The following is a 22,894-nucleotide window of genomic DNA, read 5'->3' as shown; positions in this document are numbered from 1 at the left end:
AAACCCTAAACCCTAAACCCTAAACCCTAAACCCTAAACCCTAAACCCTAAACCCTAAACCCTAAACCCTAAACCCTAAACCCTAAACCCTAAACCCTAAACCCTAAACCCTAAACCCTAAACCCTAAACCCTAAACCCTAAACCCTAAACCCTAAACCCTAAACCCTAAACCCTAAACCCTAAACCCTAAACCCTAAACCCTAAACCCTAAACCCTAAACCCTAAACCCTAAACCCTAAACCCTAAACCCTAAACCCTAAACCCTAAACCCTAAACCCTAAACCCTAAACCCTAAACCCTAAACCCTAAACCCTAAACCCTAAACCCTAAACCCTAAACCCTAAACCCTAAACCCTAAACCCTAAACCCTAAACCCTAAACCCTAAACCCTAAACCCTAAACCCTAAACCCTAAACCCTAAACCCTAAACCCTAAACCCTAAACCCTAAACCCTAAACCCTAAACCCTAAACCCTAAACCCTAAACCCTAAACCCTAAACCCTAAACCCTAAACCCTAAACCCTAAACCCTAAACCCTAAACCCTAAACCCTAAACCCTAAACCCTAAACCCTAAACCCTAAACCCTAAACCCTAAACCCTAAACCCTAAACCCTAAACCCTAAACCCTAAACCCTAAACCCTAAACCCTAAACCCTAAACCCTAAACCCTAAACCCTAAACCCTAAACCCTAAACCCTAAACCCTAAACCCTAAACCCTAAACCCTAAACCCTAAACCCTAAACCCTAAACCCTAAACCCTAAACCCTAAACCCTAAACCCTAAACCCTAAACCCTAAACCCTAAACCCTAAACCCTAAACCCTAAACCCTAAACCCTAAACCCTAAACCCTAAACCCTAAACCCTAAACCCTAAACCCTAAACCCTAAACCCTAAACCCTAAACCCTAAACCCTAAACCCTAAACCCTAAACCCTAAACCCTAAACCCTAAACCCTAAACCCTAAACCCTAAACCCTAAACCCTAAACCCTAAACCCTAAACCCTAAACCCTAAACCCTAAACCCTAAACCCTAAACCCTAAACCCTAAACCCTAAACCCTAAACCCTAAACCCTAAACCCTAAACCCTAAACCCTAAACCCTAAACCCTAAACCCTAAACCCTAAACCCTAAACCCTAAACCCTAAACCCTAAACCCTAAACCCTAAACCCTAAACCCTAAACCCTAAACCCTAAACCCTAAACCCTAAACCCTAAACCCTAAACCCTAAACCCTAAACCCTAAACCCTAAACCCTAAACCCTAAACCCTAAACCCTAAACCCTAAACCCTAAACCCTAAACCCTAAACCCTAAACCCTAAACCCTAAACCCTAAACCCTAAACCCTAAACCCTAAACCCTAAACCCTAAACCCTAAACCCTAAACCCTAAACCCTAAACCCTAAACCCTAAACCCTAAACCCTAAACCCTAAACCCTAAACCCTAAACCCTAAACCCTAAACCCTAAACCCTAAACCCTAAACCCTAAACCCTAAACCCTAAACCCTAAACCCTAAACCCTAAACCCTAAACCCTAAACCCTAAACCCTAAACCCTAAACCCTAAACCCTAAACCCTAAACCCTAAACCCTAAACCCTAAACCCTAAACCCTAAACCCTAAACCCTAAACCCTAAACCCTAAACCCTAAACCCTAAACCCTAAACCCTAAACCCTAAACCCTAAACCCTAAACCCTAAACCCTAAACCCTAAACCCTAAACCCTAAACCCTAAACCCTAAACCCTAAACCCTAAACCCTAAACCCTAAACCCTAAACCCTAAACCCTAAACCCTAAACCCTAAACCCTAAACCCTAAACCCTAAACCCTAAACCCTAAACCCTAAACCCTAAACCCTAAACCCTAAACCCTAAACCCTAAACCCTAAACCCTAAACCCTAAACCCTAAACCCTAAACCCTAAACCCTAAACCCTAAACCCTAAACCCTAAACCCTAAACCCTAAACCCTAAACCCTAAACCCTAAACCCTAAACCCTAAACCCTAAACCCTAAACCCTAAACCCTAAACCCTAAACCCTAAACCCTAAACCCTAAACCCTAAACCCTAAACCCTAAACCCTAAACCCTAAACCCTAAACCCTAAACCCTAAACCCTAAACCCTAAACCCTAAACCCTAAACCCTAAACCCTAAACCCTAAACCCTAAACCCTAAACCCTAAACCCTAAACCCTAAACCCTAAACCCTAAACCCTAAACCCTAAACCCTAAACCCTAAACCCTAAACCCTAAACCCTAAACCCTAAACCCTAAACCCTAAACCCTAAACCCTAAACCCTAAACCCTAAACCCTAAACCCTAAACCCTAAACCCTAAACCCTAAACCCTAAACCCTAAACCCTAAACCCTAAACCCTAAACCCTAAACCCTAAACCCTAAACCCTAAACCCTAAACCCTAAACCCTAAACCCTAAACCCTAAACCCTAAACCCTAAACCCTAAACCCTAAACCCTAAACCCTAAACCCTAAACCCTAAACCCTAAACCCTAAACCCTAAACCCTAAACCCTAAACCCTAAACCCTAAACCCTAAACCCTAAACCCTAAACCCTAAACCCTAAACCCTAAACCCTAAACCCTAAACCCTAAACCCTAAACCCTAAACCCTAAACCCTAAACCCTAAACCCTAAACCCTAAACCCTAAACCCTAAACCCTAAACCCTAAACCCTAAACCCTAAACCCTAAACCCTAAACCCTAAACCCTAAACCCTAAACCCTAAACCCTAAACCCTAAACCCTAAACCCTAAACCCTAAACCCTAAACCCTAAACCCTAAACCCTAAACCCTAAACCCTAAACCCTAAACCCTAAACCCTAAACCCTAAACCCTAAACCCTAAACCCTAAACCCTAAACCCTAAACCCTAAACCCTAAACCCTAAACCCTAAACCCTAAACCCTAAACCCTAAACCCTAAACCCTAAACCCTAAACCCTAAACCCTAAACCCTAAACCCTAAACCCTAAACCCTAAACCCTAAACCCTAAACCCTAAACCCTAAACCCTAAACCCTAAACCCTAAACCCTAAACCCTAAACCCTAAACCCTAAACCCTAAACCCTAAACCCTAAACCCTAAACCCTAAACCCTAAACCCTAAACCCTAAACCCTAAACCCTAAACCCTAAACCCTAAACCCTAAACCCTAAACCCTAAACCCTAAACCCTAAACCCTAAACCCTAAACCCTAAACCCTAAACCCTAAACCCTAAACCCTAAACCCTAAACCCTAAACCCTAAACCCTAAACCCTAAACCCTAAACCCTAAACCCTAAACCCTAAACCCTAAACCCTAAACCCTAAACCCTAAACCCTAAACCCTAAACCCTAAACCCTAAACCCTAAACCCTAAACCCTAAACCCTAAACCCTAAACCCTAAACCCTAAACCCTAAACCCTAAACCCTAAACCCTAAACCCTAAACCCTAAACCCTAAACCCTAAACCCTAAACCCTAAACCCTAAACCCTAAACCCTAAACCCTAAACCCTAAACCCTAAACCCTAAACCCTAAACCCTAAACCCTAAACCCTAAACCCTAAACCCTAAACCCTAAACCCTAAACCCTAAACCCTAAACCCTAAACCCTAAACCCTAAACCCTAAACCCTAAACCCTAAACCCTAAACCCTAAACCCTAAACCCTAAACCCTAAACCCTAAACCCTAAACCCTAAACCCTAAACCCTAAACCCTAAACCCTAAACCCTAAACCCTAAACCCTAAACCCTAAACCCTAAACCCTAAACCCTAAACCCTAAACCCTAAACCCTAAACCCTAAACCCTAAACCCTAAACCCTAAACCCTAAACCCTAAACCCTAAACCCTAAACCCTAAACCCTAAACCCTAAACCCTAAACCCTAAACCCTAAACCCTAAACCCTAAACCCTAAACCCTAAACCCTAAACCCTAAACCCTAAACCCTAAACCCTAAACCCTAAACCCTAAACCCTAAACCCTAAACCCTAAACCCTAAACCCTAAACCCTAAACCCTAAACCCTAAACCCTAAACCCTAAACCCTAAACCCTAAACCCTAAACCCTAAACCCTAAACCCTAAACCCTAAACCCTAAACCCTAAACCCTAAACCCTAAACCCTAAACCCTAAACCCTAAACCCTAAACCCTAAACCCTAAACCCTAAACCCTAAACCCTAAACCCTAAACCCTAAACCCTAAACCCTAAACCCTAAACCCTAAACCCTAAACCCTAAACCCTAAACCCTAAACCCTAAACCCTAAACCCTAAACCCTAAACCCTAAACCCTAAACCCTAAACCCTAAACCCTAAACCCTAAACCCTAAACCCTAAACCCTAAACCCTAAACCCTAAACCCTAAACCCTAAACCCTAAACCCTAAACCCTAAACCCTAAACCCTAAACCCTAAACCCTAAACCCTAAACCCTAAACCCTAAACCCTAAACCCTAAACCCTAAACCCTAAACCCTAAACCCTAAACCCTAAACCCTAAACCCTAAACCCTAAACCCTAAACCCTAAACCCTAAACCCTAAACCCTAAACCCTAAACCCTAAACCCTAAACCCTAAACCCTAAACCCTAAACCCTAAACCCTAAACCCTAAACCCTAAACCCTAAACCCTAAACCCTAAACCCTAAACCCTAAACCCTAAACCCTAAACCCTAAACCCTAAACCCTAAACCCTAAACCCTAAACCCTAAACCCTAAACCCTAAACCCTAAACCCTAAACCCTAAACCCTAAACCCTAAACCCTAAACCCTAAACCCTAAACCCTAAACCCTAAACCCTAAACCCTAAACCCTAAACCCTAAACCCTAAACCCTAAACCCTAAACCCTAAACCCTAAACCCTAAACCCTAAACCCTAAACCCTAAACCCTAAACCCTAAACCCTAAACCCTAAACCCTAAACCCTAAACCCTAAACCCTAAACCCTAAACCCTAAACCCTAAACCCTAAACCCTAAACCCTAAACCCTAAACCCTAAACCCTAAACCCTAAACCCTAAACCCTAAACCCTAAACCCTAAACCCTAAACCCTAAACCCTAAACCCTAAACCCTAAACCCTAAACCCTAAACCCTAAACCCTAAACCCTAAACCCTAAACCCTAAACCCTAAACCCTAAACCCTAAACCCTAAACCCTAAACCCTAAACCCTAAACCCTAAACCCTAAACCCTAAACCCTAAACCCTAAACCCTAAACCCTAAACCCTAAACCCTAAACCCTAAACCCTAAACCCTAAACCCTAAACCCTAAACCCTAAACCCTAAACCCTAAACCCTAAACCCTAAACCCTAAACCCTAAACCCTAAACCCTAAACCCTAAACCCTAAACCCTAAACCCTAAACCCTAAACCCTAAACCCTAAACCCTAAACCCTAAACCCTAAACCCTAAACCCTAAACCCTAAACCCTAAACCCTAAACCCTAAACCCTAAACCCTAAACCCTAAACCCTAAACCCTAAACCCTAAACCCTAAACCCTAAACCCTAAACCCTAAACCCTAAACCCTAAACCCTAAACCCTAAACCCTAAACCCTAAACCCTAAACCCTAAACCCTAAACCCTAAACCCTAAACCCTAAACCCTAAACCCTAAACCCTAAACCCTAAACCCTAAACCCTAAACCCTAAACCCTAAACCCTAAACCCTAAACCCTAAACCCTAAACCCTAAACCCTAAACCCTAAACCCTAAACCCTAAACCCTAAACCCTAAACCCTAAACCCTAAACCCTAAACCCTAAACCCTAAACCCTAAACCCTAAACCCTAAACCCTAAACCCTAAACCCTAAACCCTAAACCCTAAACCCTAAACCCTAAACCCTAAACCCTAAACCCTAAACCCTAAACCCTAAACCCTAAACCCTAAACCCTAAACCCTAAACCCTAAACCCTAAACCCTAAACCCTAAACCCTAAACCCTAAACCCTAAACCCTAAACCCTAAACCCTAAACCCTAAACCCTAAACCCTAAACCCTAAACCCTAAACCCTAAACCCTAAACCCTAAACCCTAAACCCTAAACCCTAAACCCTAAACCCTAAACCCTAAACCCTAAACCCTACCCTAAACCCTAAACCCTAAACCCTAAACCCTAAACCCTAAACCCTAAACCCTACTATTTAATTAAAATAATACCCACTGCAACCTCATACTTCTTATATAATTATTATTTCACACTACTATTTAATTAAAATAATACTCACTACAACCCAAAGATTCTATCTTCCTTAATATGTGTGGAAAACCCAAAGTAGAAGATCAAAAAAGAACGGAGGGAGTAAAATATATATATATATATATATATATATATATATATATATATATATATATATATATATATATATATATATATATATATATTTATATATATATATATGTACGTAGTCGATCCAAATACACAAAAGTTAAACGTTAACGCTCACGAACCCTCATCTACCCTATCCAACTGAGTTGGTCTCCTTCGCCTCCTACGATTGTAAGAGGCGTTCGGGTGTCGCTCTGGCAGTGGAGATGAGACGGGGTATGAATGATCCATCTCCTCCAAATGGTAGTCATAAGCAGGAGATGAGACGTACGTATGGGCGGTAGTCGTTGAGGACTCTGCAGCGACTTCCGGTATGAAGTGCTGGAACTGCGAGCCGACGAGCATGCCATGCGCAATTTCCCTCACCGGCTCCTCGTGGATGTACCGCATCACGTCTGCCGCACCTTGTGCCAGCAATTAATATTTAGTTAATGTAATATTATATTATTTAATTGGCAACTTAATCATATAAATTCTCCACTCCAGGCATATTTAAAGCTTATATTTACGGTACTTCTAGTAGGGTCCAATCCAATCTTAGAACATATAAAACCTCTAAAGTGGTTCAAATCCATGTTCGAATTGCAAACAAACAACTTACGTCTTCCCCCAACATAATGAACTTTGCCATTATTTTCTCTAATACAACCATTCCAAAAACATACTATAGTCACGCGAAATGATGGCATTTTCTACATTAATACAAAGAAAATCAACATCAACATCAACATCAACTCATGCCCATACAAGTACATTATATTCATTTGATTATAATCTTTTTTGGTCTAAAAATTATTCAAATCCATAATGTAGCTAAGTTCATACATATATAATACACATAAAATCCAAATAATAAATCAATTCATAAGTTCACAAATAATATTTCTAATACCAACATCAACATCAATATTTCTAATAATATTCAACTAATACAACAACATTACTTCAAAATCCAACATAAAGCTATAAAAACAATTAAAAATTACCTTCAATGCTTATGGATGATTAAGATTAGTCTTGATTTAACAACTAGAAACGTACATTTGAAAAAATAAACAAATTTGATTAAAACCCTAAAAACCAAAATATACACAAAAAAACCACAAAAAAATTTACCTTTGAGCAAGCTAGAGTATCCCACACTAATTTTGAAGTGCCAAATTGAAAGAGGAATGCAAGATTTGATGGAATGAATCAATGGTTTTAGAGGGAGAATGTCGAATGAAGTTAGGGTTTTGCGAAATGGGTAAAATGCAAACAAAATAAACTGACCTGCGTTTTTGTAGAAACTAGCTGTTCGCAATTAGTAACTGCGAACAGCTCCAAAGCACAGCTTTGGGGTTTTCACGCTTACTTTTGGGATTTTCTTAAAAGTTGATTTATTTAATTAATTTTTTTTTTCTCAAGTATTTCAAATTTTCAATAGTTGTTGAGTCATGAGCCCATGTCTTTTATTGGGCTTATGTATCGTAGTCGGCCCATTATATTAGAAGGGATTTTATGTTTATTTCACTTTGTTTACGCGCTGGTCTATAACTCTATATATAGCGAGTCTATATGAGGAGAAGGGCGATTTGCGAGTTGCGAGTTGCGAGAAGGCAACAGAAAGGCACCTCAGCCTTCAGGGGTAGAATTCCGACTGCTTTCAAATCAAATATAAAAATGGATGAGAAGCGCAGCGGTATGCGGCGACGGTGGTTGGTGGTGTTGTCGCTGATGATAGCAATAGTGGTGTTGTTGTCAATATTAGGGGCCACGGTGTTTAAGGCAAGGCCGCCTATAATCACAGTTAATGAGATTACACTCCGTGACTTTGACTTATCATTTGCATCCCACGTTAATATTCACTTCAATGTCTCCCTTGACGCCTCCCTCTCCGTCAATAACCCTAACAAGGTTGGCCTTAAGTACGCCTCCACCTTTGCGTTTTTGGATTACAGAGGTCAGATTGTTGGAGAGGCTCCCATTCCCGCTGGCAAAATATCCGCCGACCAGACTCTTCCTATGAAGCTTACACTAACTGTCATGGCGGATCGAATACTTTCGAACTCACAATCTCTCATTTCTGATCTGCTCGCCACCACTCTCCCGCTCTCCACCAACATTCGCATTTCCGGCAAGGTTACTCTACTTTTTGTTAAGGTTCATCTCGTCTCATACTCCTCATGCCATCTCAACATCTCCGTATCTTCTCAATCTATTTCCAGTTCTGATTGTACATTCAATACTCGTTTATCTTGAGATCTTTATTATTGATTGTTTTCCCTTTCTATCATTACAATTTGCAAATTATTGCTGTTGTTACCCTACTGTTTGTGAATTGTGATTATGTTATACTTCTATTTCACTTTACAAAACTTGTTTCGTGAAAGCACAATCTCTTCTTATTTCTTGGAAGTTTTTATTTGGAATTTTTTAAATTTAATCGAGCCCATAGTTGGTTAAGGGACAAAAAGTATTGGAATGCTCCCATTGGTAGCTTTATTGGGAAAGATGAGCGGTCCAAGTTTTCTCGGGGGAGCTCAACAAAATGTTTTGCTGATGTTAATTATACGGACTATGTTTGCTACAATGGAAAACTTGCTTTTTTATACTACTTCTGATGTCTAAGAGTCAAAATTAAACAAAAGTTCTTATAATAAAAATAAGAGGAAGAAAAAAGTGATTAGGACAAAATTCCGACTAGAAATCCAATGATTAATAGTCTCATCTAACAGCGACAACATATTTCTATGTATGGATAAGCATTTTTCGCGGGTGTGGTACTATTATGTGCTTATTAATTAACCTTGTTTATATGTGTATTTGAAATTTGAACCCATTTCGACTAATCTATTATAATATCCTTCTGATAAGAGTTGTTGACTGTTGTAACTATTTAGAAGTTTACTTAACAAACAAATACCTTTGGGTAAACAATTGTTATAAGATTATTCTTATCCTCCTCCCCTACCGAAAAATCCTAAATAATCCCGTCAAAGGAGGATGTTATCATCATGTTGTTCATTACCTATGACTATAAAGTTTATTGGCTATTGCTACACAACTCAAATGCCATTAAATGACTTTCACTTAGTTGAGCGCATAGGGCACATAGTCTTATCCTTTTAATAACGAAAAGATTGTTTCCCTTGTATCATTACCTTCACCAGTTAATCTCAAAAGATCGGGATCGATTACATGAGTCGATCTCAGTAGTGAAAACCGACTCGACTTCCATTGTGAAGGTGTTCTTCGCCGAGTCAGCGTATGCAACTGACAAGTATGGGTTTGTATCAGAAGTAACGCCAAGTCAGCGGCAAGTAACGCCAAGTCTCTGCTGTATGTGCGTGCAACATTCTAATGTGTTTTTCGTGGGTTTACTTGACAGTTACTTTGTAATTGTTGCCTTAGTTTCTTAGTTTTATGCTGTAGTATATAAAAGGCCCATGATCTTAGGGTTAGGGCATGCAATTAAGCACAGAGTGAAAAACTAAAATAGAGAGAAAGCAAAAGTGAGCTGTTATTAGGGTTTTCTAATATTCATTTTGTAATCTTGCAGTTAATAGTGAAAGTTTGATTTTCGGTGCTCGTGCGTAAACCACGTAAATTTCTCGTTGTGATTTTCTTTATTGTTTGCATTGAATCTTTATTGTTTACTTTATTGTTTTCGATTATTGCTTCCACTATCATACAATAATATATCTTTAATGTACAGAGTAATCAATAGTAACCAGTTGGTGAGTTTTTTTGGCTCTTTCTAAAGCTTTTTCATTTTTAGGTATAGAAATGGCATTTAAATTTATTCAGAGGATGAACAATTTTCTGAGGATTATCTCTTTTAAGATAGTATTAGTTGGCGATTTTGCTGTTGGAAAGTCTAATCTACTTGCAACATTTGCTACAGATGAACTCTACCCAAATTCCAAGTCAACTATAGGTGTAGAGGTTCAAACTCAGAAGATGGAGATTAATGGAATAGATATTTAAGCACATATTTGGGACACTGCTGGTCAGGAACGGTTCAGAGCAGTTACATCAGCATACTACAGAGATGCAGTTGGGGCTCTTTTGGTTTATGATATCAGTATACGTCAGACATTTGACAGCATCAGCAGATGGCTCAATGAACTCCACACGGTAAGGATAATATCATAATATGAGTTTGAAACTAATGCATAAAACACTGACGGCCTGTTTGGTTAGTGATACTAAATGGTGGTAGTGAGAATGATTTATAGTGTACAATTTCATCAAAAGTTCGATATCATTCCCATGGTAATGAAACTTTGATCACAAAAAAGTTTTTTTGTTTACAAATTTTCATTACCATTTAATACTACTTTCCCAATGATAATGCATTGAAATGAATTTTATGAAGAAAATGAGATGATTGAAGTTGGACAAGCATGGTCATCAAGGTAGTCAAGAGATTTTCAACAAAATTACCCTAGTTTTTCATTCCCATTACCATCGTTTATTACCACCTACCAAACGGGCCGTGAAATTATGATGTCAATGTCACTTTGTCATTACTATATAGCTATTATGAATGTTTGTCACCTTCGTACTTCTTAGTTGTGTGAATTCATGTTGTGCGACAGCGGAAGCAAAGATAAAAAACAATAATGGAAAGCAATAAAGATTCAAACAAATAATAAAGAAAATCACACCGAGAAATTAACATGGTTCACTATCAATGTGATAGCTACATCCACCGGCACCGAGAATAAACTTTTCACTATAAACCAAGAGATTACAAGAAGAATGAGAAGCCACAACAATGGCTCTCCAAGCTTTTTCTCTCTTAGTTTTCCTCACTTTGTGTTTCATGCATCATCCGTAATTCTAATTACAAGAGGGGTTTATATAGTATGCTACTTGATAAAAAGAAATTAGGTTAACAATTACAAATAAACCGGCCCAAAAACTAAGTAACCGTCAAAAGAACGTGCAAAAACTAAAAACCCGCAAAAAACTGCACAAGTCGTGGCTCGCGTACTAGGTCGCGACCCGGACCTACCTATTTTCCAAAACAGTGGCTTTTCCTTCAGAAACTTGCGAAACGCGACTAAACGTACGGTCCGCGACCTGGATGTTTTCCAATTCAGTAGCTACTCCGCACCCCGTGCTCTTTGACCCATCTTTTGATTTCATCTTAAAACCCGATCTTAGACTCGATTTGAGTCACAAAATACCAACAATCTCCACCTTGACGAGAACCCGTAGTCAACAACTGCCTCATCAAACCGTAGTGAAACAAAACCATTCTCAATTCAAAACCGATGCCAAGCTCAAACATAAGCCATACATCCCGACAAGTCTCCAACTAAGACCCATCCTGATAAGTCTCCAACCAAGACCCATCACATACTCGTTTCCAAGTATAAACACTCATAACGCTCAACTAGCATCACAAGTCACTCATAATGCTCCACCTGCATCACAAGTCCACGAGGCAAGCTCCACCTTGAGGTTGTGCACACCTCCACCTGTGAGCTCCCTCACATCGCCCTTAAGGGCCTATGCCACTGAATCCAGCATAGTAAAGAATCTACTAGGACTGTCAGAACATCCTACCTTCTTTACCTCTATCTTCATGTACGTGCATTCCGAATGAAATCTGACCATACCGTGCTTCTCCCGAATATCAAGTACCTGATCACTAAGCACACAATCGTAGTACACAAAAGCTAACCAAGGTTGATCACAAAGAACCATCACCGAGATCATAACACAATCAAACTCAGCGAACACAACCCAAGCTTCAATCGATGTAACAAAGCACCTAACATCATTCCCGTACATAAGAAACACAACAGCTGATCCAAGCAAACCGTAGAGAAAACAAATCTCTACCTGCCAGTGCCCCCACCCAGGTTGAGTCACAAACCTGCAAATGACACTTCTAACATGCGCAAAACAAGTACACATCACAGTATACTTCAAACACCGAACCGTAACTCTAGACAAGTAGACCGACTTAGCCTCAAAATGAGGCGATATAATTGAGCTAAGTAACAGTACTAGACTACTAGTCTACAAAACAGTTCCCATACTCTGCTCATACGTAAAGTCATAGCAAGCCACTGTGAACGCTCACTATACAGTACAAGGTGCTCATAAGTTGGAGGTCCAAGTGACTCCACAAAACCGGCTACCAACTTTGCCAATCCCACAAGATTCAATGCATAACCTACCACACTTATAGCAACCAAAACAACACTCCCTACAACCAACCTATTAGGCTTCTCGATAACACATATAGGCTTTTCTTGAAATCCTTTAGATCGGCGGAATGTTCCTGTACTGACTTCTTTTAACTATCCACATAGATAAAGATATCACCAGAATTCACAGTCAGAGAGATACCTGGGGCAGCATCAACACCATCAATCTGGGGTCGAACAGAAATGGATGAGGGGTTAACCTCATACTCCACCTTAAACTCGATACCACTATCACCATAACCAGCTGTTGCAAAATACACAACAACACACCAAAGCCCTAACAAGGTTCCAAACATGGGATAGCACGATACCTTACTGAGCCACACCACACACATACTGGTCACCTTTGATCCCGTGTGTAAACCCTGATCGAAAAAACTAATCTAGTATCTACTCAACAACCAAGTACTAGAGAGCATGCATAAGACTCCCTAATAAGGTCCGATTCGCTATTCCTGTAACACCGTTTTGCAATGGTGTTATCCCATAGGTATGATGCCGCAAAATATCTAAAACACAGAACATAACAAATCCATAAAACAAACTGTCCAAATGTAGCCAACTAATCTTCTTACCATACAAGTGGTCATGAGCTTCAATGCTAAGCTCACACCCGTGTTTAAAACCCAAACACCCAATGCTTGTCTTCCTCAAGGTAGGTATCCTTGACACATGTAAGACGATTCCCAATGGACAATTTCAGCCCTCTACTCTCACCCATATGAAAATGTCTATCCCAAACCGTTATCTCCTAGTGACAAGTTGAAGCACTAACAGCAAAACTAAGCAGCGTAACACCTTGAAAGACATTCAGGGACTTCACCTTGATATCCCTAAGTATCAAAGTCGAACCCTTAAAGACACTCACTTCCCCATTGCTAAACTCCCCCTTGAGCGCCAAATTATCTAAGGTCCCAAGCGATATCAAGTTTTTCCCCAATGCAGGAACATGCCTCACCTTAGTCAAAGTAACCCTTCTCCCAGCACTAGTCCGAAGTCTCATGGAACCAATACCTACTATTTCACATGGAGTACCGTTAACAACCGTAACTGAACCCCCAAAACAAGACTTATAAGTATCAAACCAATCCCGACGAGGACTCATATGGAACGAACTACCGGAATCAAGAATCCAACTATCAAACAAATCACTAAACTCAACACAACTAATCAATGCTAAGTATTCCTCCGAATCATAGCTCTTATTCTGTTTACTTCCGACTACTGTGGCCTGAGATTATTCTTTAATTTTGGATATTTAGACCTAAAATGTCCTGGTTTTTGACAGTGATAACATATTATGGTCCTAGTGTTGCTAGACTCATCTCTACTATTACAAGTATCCGACCTAGCACCGTTTTTGTTGTTAGACTCCTTTTTCTTTCTAGAATTTCTACCCGACCTAACAACTAACCCACTGCCTTAATTGTCATTAGCACCTGTCGCCTTTTGATGCAACTTCCTAGCATAGAGTGCTGCCTTCACTTCCTCTAGGGTCGAGTCTTTGCCAACCACAAAAGACTCCACAAAGTTTTCATAATTATTCGGTAAAGAAACAAGCAATATTAATGCTGCATTCTCATCATCTATCTTAACTTCTAAATTACGCAAATCTAGTAAAATAGAATTAAGATTTTCTAGATGATCCTTTAACGGCGTACCTGACTGCATCCTGAGACTAAACAATCGCTGTTTCAGTAGCAATTTGTTGGTTATAGATTTCGTTATGTACAATGACTCCAATTTTAACCATAATTCTGCGGTCGTCTTCTGATCATCAAGACTTGGCAAGATGGTAGAAAGAGCCTTCTCTTCCATCACTACTAACTGTTCATGTAACACCCCGATATTTTCCCGATATATTAAATGATTTGCTAGTAATATTATTATTTTTATTATTATTATTCTTTTTAGAAAAAAATATATTTCTTTTTATTATTTATTTTGTTAGTAGGTTAAATCATGAGACTTCAACTTTTAAGGCAATTAAAATCATTTTAAGTCCAAATCTTTTCCTAATCTATCTTTGATTTCAAAAAAAAAAAAAAAAAAAATGGTTGCTCATATAAAAAAATATATGTGGTGATGGAAATTTATTTTTATTTTTATTGATAAATAGTGGAGATTTATAATGTTGGTAGAGAAATATACATGTATATGTGTGGTGTGTTTGTGTGTGTAAATTGGTGTAAAAAGAATTTTATTTTTGAGAAAAATATAAATAATTAATTAAAATTTATTTTTGGATGTAATCATGGAAATTATGTAAATTTTATTGTTTAGATTTATTAGGGAATAAAGCATTGAAATTTATATTTTTGTGATAAAAAAAAAATGAAATCCCGTAGGTTTTGAAAATAGTGGAAAAATTGTGTTTTTGGAGCATTTTTGGCTTTGAAATTAAGTTAAAAATATTTATACTATGTTATAAATTATGAAAATTGGTAACCGGGGGTTTTGACGCCTTCCGGACGCATCGGTGAAGTCGGATTTTCAGTTTGACAGTCTTAAGATGAGTTTCTGGACAGATTGTATAGGCTGTCCAGTTTTATGTTTATACCATGTTATAGTATGTGATGGATGTTCATGTTGTGTGTAGTATTCTAGGTATGGATGTGATTGTATATGTGTGTTATGGATGATTTGAGGAAAATGTGTATGTGTGCTTATTTCCCGAATACGATTGAACCTTGTAGGAAGTCGATTCGTGACCGGGAATTGATTAAGACGCTTGCGAGTTGGTTATCTTGCTTAAGGTATGTACACGCAGCGTGGTTCGCATTAGTCCGATGTATTATGTATTAATGATACCCAAAAGTAAGGCATGGGTATACATAACGAATAATGTTATCGTTCGAATCAATAATTTTATTCATTTATATGATAAGTAGAGGTAGTATGTCCTCACTAACTTAAAAGTGGACGTAGTATGACGTCAATCTTTATATATTGTTTTGATAAGTAGAGGTAGTATGACCTCACTAACTTAAAAGTGGACGTAGTATGTCGTCAATTGGTGGAAGAGAATTACTCGCGGCATATGAGGGCTTTATGGGCCACCGCGGGGGTATGCATACTTAACTATAGACACCGAAGTAAGGCGAGTGTCTATGGTAGAGGCTTGCTTAGGGGTTAGCTCCCCCTAATGTATTGTCTCACTTATGGAGTTTGGAGTGTACCGGCAGTATGGCTGGATAGTACCGGCAGTATGGCTGGATAGTACTGGCAGTACGGCCGGATAGTACAGCAGTATGGCTGACTAACTTTTACAAGAAAATAAATATTCTTAATAAGCATGATTAAGCGTACGGTTCTGTGAGTTGTTAACTAATTGATTAAACTTTCTCGTATGTTATTATTTATTGGTATGCGACGTTCGCTGACGTGTGCTTTTGGTCTTAACGACCCTGCGATGATGTTGTGTCCTATCTGGGCAATGACTAGCAGTAAGTCAAGTTGCAGGTCTGGGGAGTGAGGATTGTCCCTTGAAGAAATAAATTATTAGGGTAGAGAAGTCTTAATAAGAACTTCAAAATTTAGTTTAAAAAGCATTTGGTTTTGTGAGGCGACTCTCGCTCTCAAGTTGTAATAAGTAGATTCAACTTTTCGTTTCTTATCCGCTGCTAAGTTTTTCTTATCATCCAGTAGTTCTTAATAACGCTAATAGAACTCGATCCGCACGTTTTTCCTTAGCTTCAAAACCGTTTTAAACTGTTTCTAACATCCCGGTTTGACTCGGATTACAGTTTGTTCCGTTTTTAAAAGATCACTTTCTCTTCTCGTACGACCCGAGTTATTCCGAGATGTTACAGTTCAACAGTCCATCCGTCTTCAGATCCCGACGTAGATGCCGCACTCGTTGGGATCAATGGACGCCAAATCTGCAACTGCTTTGATAACGCCTTCATCTTAATCTACCATAGCCGAAAGCTATTTTCCCATTAAATTTCTCAATCCTTATTGTAGAATCTCCTACCAATTGTTTCCTTAAAAAACTGTTCCTGGGATTAAACCTGAGCTCTTAATGCTAATTGTTGTGTGACAGTGGAAACAAAGATAAAAAAAAATAATAGAAAGCAATAAAGATTCAAACAAACAATAAAGAAAATCACACCGAGAAATTAACGTAGTTCACTATCAACGTGATAGCTACATCCACCGGCACCGAGAATAAACTTTTCACTATAAACCGAGAGATAATAAGATGAACGAGAAGCCACAACAATGGCTCTCCAAGCTTTTTTTCTCTAAGTTTTCCTCACTTTGTGTTTCATGCATCATCCCCTAATTCTAATTACAAGAGGGGTTTATATAGTATGCCACTTGATAAAAAGAAATTAGGTTAACAATTACAAAGAAACCGGCCCAAAAACTAACTAACCGTCAAAAGAACGTGCGAAAACTGAAAACCTGCATAAAACTGCACAAGTTGCGGCTCGCGTACTAGGTCGCGGCCCTCGACCTACCTGTTTTCTAAAACAGTAGCTTTTCCTTCAGAAACTCGCGAAATGCAACTAAACGTACGGTCCGCGACCTGGACGTCTTCCAATCCAGTAGCTACTCCGCACCCCGCGCACTTCGACCCATCTCTTGATTTCATCTTAAAAGCCAATCTTAGACTCGGTTCGAGTAACAAATTCCCAACAATTCAATCTCTTGCTTATTTCATAAAAGAATTTGTGAAAAGGAAAAGAATTTGTGAAAATGTTAAATATTAACTTTAAAAAGGTGAGTGAGAATTTTGACAGCATCTCTTCTGAAAATCTAACATGTGGTAGAGCAATTAGCACAATAAAAACATTAGACATAATCTAAGGCATCATTGCCTTTAAAATCTCACACCACGACAGAATGATTCGTCGTCGGCTTCTCAAATCAACATGCCAAGCATGGATCGTGGTTCCAGTGTCGACGCTTGCGTTTTAAAATGACGTAACTCCTTAAAACCATACAGAGTTATAAAATACGCAGCGAAAATGCGAATATACAAGGGAGGACACAAGGCCTCATAACAAAAAAAAACAACCAAAGTTTACAAAAGATAACAAGAGCTACAAAATCGAAAGATAACGGTATGACATAGGTTATGCTTCGCCCTCATCACTCTCCCACAATGCAATGCAATGCAAAAGAAGCTCCAGTACCTGCTACGCCTGTCTATGATCCTCCTGCTGGCTGCTGCTCGACATTAGACCAAAAACCAATGTGTCATAGCAGGACAATCATAGAAGGTCATCAACAATCAAACATAAACACAAACACGTACACGTCAGTAACTAGCATCAAATATAATAAGGCCAACTACTAGATAACATTATGTTATACAACAACATAAGATGATTTCATAAGACACAAGAACAGATAGTAATCGTTAAATGTCCACTTATACTTCTTGATCTCATTACGTCCTTTCCAACTCGAACCATGTGTTCTTGGGTAGAATGCAGGTCTTCACGCTCCTCTTTTCAAAACATAAACTCTTGCAAAACACGCATAGTATCAACTCAACCAAGGCATTAACAGAATACCTAATACATGACCTTATAGAGTTTGTCTATCTTAAGGTAAGTGTGATCATAGTCGGTAATATCCTTAAGGTAACTTAACTTAGGCACACTTCTCACTAGCATAAACTATTATATCAATGAGTAGATATTTTATCAATCAGTAAATGTTCTATCAATGTGTAAGCTTTCTATCAAATAATGAACCTTCTATCATTAAATAACTTTCGATCAATGAATAAACTTTCTATCACTAAATAACTTTCTATCAAAGGATCTTTTCTCTACTTCCTGGCATAGTGACGCGGCCAAGGGCGTTATCGGCCATCTGTCGCCCATGGCAAAGTATGAGCTCATGCCCCCTCCAGCTGACCCTCTCGGGTCTTACCTTCTGGAAAAACTAACACACTGGGGTACGAAACCAATGAAGAGGCCACCATATTGGGGTTTGCAAGGCCCGCATGGTAACACCTTGGTCAGGGGGGTATCGGCCATCCGGCGCCCAATGACAAAAGCATGCTCATACCCCCCTTACGGTGATCCCATCGGATCTCACCTAGGGGACTACTAAATCAACCGAACATAATCCAGTTGAGTCACGCCAGCTAATCATAATCTAATACTTTATCAGATGGGAATAACTCCCACGTTCGACTATTAATGAGCGCCCTGGGATAGCAGCACGCCAAAACCCACTGAGCCACTCAACAAAATATGAAATTTACCTTTTAAAGAGTCATTCTAACTCTAAGTAAGGCATAATCCAATTCTTAAATAAATGAGGGGGTGGTCCCCGCCTCCTACTAACACTCTCATTCTCTATAACTATTCTAAGCGCAAGGATTTCATAGTCGATAGCTTTTCGTATAAAGTGTATTCACTAGTATCTCATAGTTTCGATACAATGCATATTATCACAATAAACAATAATGTCTTAAAGAAAATTGTATATAAGAGTTCGTTACTGCGTGTACGTACCTGTAAGCATCACCGCGCGACCAAAAGAGCCACAATAATCAGACAAAACGAGGTTTTACATCCCTCTTATGAACTGGGAACCTATACAAGTTAGGAATAGAACTAATAAGTTCCTCTAACTACTTTGTCATACCAACTAAATGCCTAAGTAACCACTATCACCCATTCAACATGAATTTTCGATAATTCTAGCACGCACACAACTCATTCAATACAAGTCAAAATCATAAACTCAACACAACATAAGTCTTTTCACCGATTTAAAAGTAAAAGCATATGTGAATCATTCCTTTTCATCAACTAATTTTTGAGTATATCGGTTCGCGTTACCCAAAAATAACTAATCACAACTAAGCCTTACAAATTTAATATAACACTTATATAACGATAAGGCAAATCTTAAAATTATCGAATTGCGATATCATTTGTTACATTCTACAAAGCTAGAAAGAATTATAATAAAAACAACACGACAAGTAACTTTAGCAACCATCGACGATAAGTTGACATTGTGCTCTTGGCTTACTAAAATTATGCATTATGACTTCAATAGCAACCAAATAAGAGTACTTGTAATTCGCAACAATCAAACTACACAATTAGCAACTATTATTCCCATTTTAACAACCACACCACTTCTATATTCACTCTAATCATAACCATTACCAACTAAATCTGTCACAATAATATTTAACCAAACCGAGTCTTAAAACAACTTGTAAGGTAATCCAATCATTCGTCACACCACCAAAATATAGCATAGAACACACATCATTAGTAATTTCATTTCTAAATCCAAACCATAGTCATTTCATGTTCAAAAATAATACTTTTAACCATTATGCATAGCAAGAATCAATAAATTAATATACTACCATAATGTACATGAAAGCCCACACTATTACTAGTTTCAAAGATAACATCTTTAATTGTTACTCATAGTAAAATTCAAATAAACTAACACACATTCAACACAACCCATAATTTCAAATCACACTTCAAAGCCTAAGTCATAAGCATGTTCAATTCATCAATCAAATTCTTACCCACAAAAAGATTCAATGAAATTAACACAACCAACATCGACTCAGTACACTTAATAAAACTCCAATTAAAAGCTAGAAAATAAATTAGAGAAAAGAGGAGATGACTCATAAGGGGAACTAGAAATGGGTGAGGGTATAGGTGATTGTTGAGGTGGTGTGGAGCACAAAAATGGTGGAGGAAGCTGCGTGGGCTGCGTCACAGCAGCTTGCTGCTGTTTGGGGCACACAAAGAAGCAGTTGTTGCTGCCAGGTGATGGAGCAAGGCCGGTTGCTGCCGCCTGCTACCCGTGGAGGACGGGGAGGAGTCGATTGCTGTTTGTGGAGGAGGAGAAGAGGCGCGGCTGTGCTGATGGCTGCTCGTGGGGTAGCTGTCGGCTGCTCTGAACCGTGAGGGAGAGGGATGTGAGAGAGAAGAGAAGAGAGGGAAGTGAGGCGTGTGAATTGAGTGAGGGAGGGAGTAATACCCACTTAAAACCCTAACTCATCCTATTTATTTTATTTATACACTTATTTATTTATTTATTTGTTTACCTAGGTTTATCTTCTTTCGAGGCCAAACTAGGAAACTCACCTTCGTGTGCTCACACATTTTAACAAAATAACTATTTTGATTCGAACCTCTTTATTTAGAAATCGTAATTGTATTTTTAATATAAATATATGTTAATATTTAAATTCGTATATGAAAGGAATTTATTAAAACTACTTCTAAATTAATTTAACATAATTATAAAATTCCCAAAAGTTATTAAAATATTAATTAATGACGTCAGAAAATCTCGGGGTGTTACAGTTACCTTTGTTTTTAAAAAAATCTGGTACTTTCTAGTAAAAAAGTGTTATTTTAAAAAAAATATATATAAATACAAAGTAACACGTTTTTTTTGAAAGTAATACCTTTTTGTAGTATAAAAGTAACACTTTTTTACCTAAAAGTAACACCTTTGTAGTATAAAAGTAACACTTTTTTACCTAAAAGTAACACCTTTGTAGTATAAAAGTAACAGTTTTTTGTCAGGCGTATGATATATATATATATATATATATATATATATATATATATATATATATATATATATATATATATATATATATATATATATATATATATATTATTTAATTAAATTTAATTAAACTATAATTATACTGACTTAATTATAATGATTATAATTTAAGAGTAAAATATATAATAACTCAACCCATATATAAATATATAATATTGCAATATATTTAACAATTCAATATATACAAAAAATTATATACAATAATATTCATATTAGTTTCTCATTCCTCATCAACTTTATCTGATTGCGTCGGCCTAGTTTGTCTTTTGCGATAGTAAGAGGCTGTGATGTAACGCTCTGCCAAAGGGGAGACTAATATTGCACAACAGATAGCTGTGATAATCCCACATCGTCATATGAGAATGAGGATACACCGAGCTCGTCCAAATGCATAGGTGGGGGTGTACTTGGTTCCTCATCAATTAATTACGCAGCGGGTCCTCAACATCAGGAATGAAGTTCTCAAACTGAGAATCCCAAAGAATAATCTATGTCATCTCCCTAACGGGACCTTTTGACTTGAGCGGATCACAGAAGCCATTCCTTGTGCCTGTAACAATATTAAATAAATGTTTGTAATTTAATATAACAAATGAATTATAAATATTTAGTTTCATAAAACAAATAATACTTACAAATGCAGTCATTACAAGAGTAGCGGGTGTGTAGTTTGCTGCATCAACATCATGTCGTGGAGTCATCCAGCAACGAATGATCAATAAGAAGCGCATATTGGTTTAGCTATTGAAGTTTATCCTACTCGAGTTGGTGTTTGTACCTATTAAAGTTTATATTTTAACCTATTTGGAGTTGGCGTTTTAACCAGTTAAGTTGTTAATATATTGAAGTTGGCATTTTAACATATTGAAGTTGGTATTTTAACATGTTATATTTGGTATTTATTCTATTTAAGTTGGTGTTTTATGCTACTTAAGTTAATATTTTAACTTTTTTAAATTGGTGTTTTACCTTTTTAAAGTTGATATTTTAACCTATGCGAGTTGATGTTTTTATCTATTAAATTTGATATATCAATCTATTTAGAGTAGTGTTTCAACTTGTTAAGCTGTTAACCTATTGAAATTGACATTTTCACCTATTATTTTAACCTGTTAAAGTTGATATTTAACGCATTAATTTAACAATTGGAAATTGAAAATAGTAAGTTGGTATAATAGTTGAATAATTTTCTCTTACACCCTTATAATATATTTTCATCCCCTATAAAAAATTAATTTCAAATAATTGGAAATTACTTGCCAGACATGACCTTGGCATATGTTACGACAAAGTCTAATATTAAAAAAAAAATTATAAGAAACTATCTAATTTATAGGTCTATTTGCAAAAAATTAACTTATGTTTTTTTTTTTTTTTTTTTTTTTTTTTTTTTTTTTTTTTGCAAAAAACTACCTAATGTGATATATATCTTTGTAAATGACTACCACTCAACAGAAAATGTTAATTGACCTATAAGTTTGAGGGTTTGATCAATTTGAGAGGTTAAATTGTCTATGTGGAAATATCTCATTAGTCCTCGTATTTTTAACTTATTAAATATTAAAACACATAAATTAACAAAATAAAAATAAAAGATATTTGTCATTTTTACTCATTATAACGATTTTTTCAAAAAACAGACGTCGTGATTATCCTTATGGGGTAACTCTTTCGAAAATCTGGTCAAAACAAGTATTTATTCGCCTATTTTCCGTTAAGTGGTAGTTATTTGCAGAGAAATATATCACATTAGGTAAATTTTTGCAAAAAAAA

The 22,894-nt window shown here is 37.7% G+C and overlaps 1 protein-coding gene across 2 annotated transcripts; it reads left to right on the top strand.

The window, feature by feature from the left end:
- Positions 1-7,905: 7,905 nt before the first annotated feature.
- Positions 7,906-16,242, top strand: LOC130827586 (uncharacterized). 2 transcript variants are annotated; one of them, XM_057693344.1, is made up of 4 exons: positions 7,906-8,462; positions 10,207-10,439; positions 15,226-15,285; positions 15,977-16,242. In XM_057693344.1, the coding sequence occupies exons 1-2, from the start codon at positions 7,983-7,985 to the stop codon at positions 10,237-10,239; spliced, it is 513 nt and encodes a 170-aa protein (XP_057549327.1). In that variant the 5' UTR covers positions 7,906-7,982; the 3' UTR covers positions 10,240-10,439; positions 15,226-15,285; positions 15,977-16,242. The 2 variants fall into 2 exon arrangements, 1 of the variants encoding a protein (XP_057549327.1); XR_009047229.1 differs by lacking the exon at positions 7,906-8,462 and adding an exon at positions 9,743-9,904.
- Positions 16,243-22,894: the final 6,652 nt, after the last annotated feature.

The sequence above is a fragment of the Amaranthus tricolor genome, chromosome 11, assembly GCF_026212465.1.
Source record: "Amaranthus tricolor cultivar Red isolate AtriRed21 chromosome 11, ASM2621246v1, whole genome shotgun sequence".
NCBI classification, from domain to species: Eukaryota; Viridiplantae; Streptophyta; class Magnoliopsida; order Caryophyllales; family Amaranthaceae; genus Amaranthus; species Amaranthus tricolor.
This window is presented reverse-complemented; position numbering and strand designations above follow the sequence as displayed.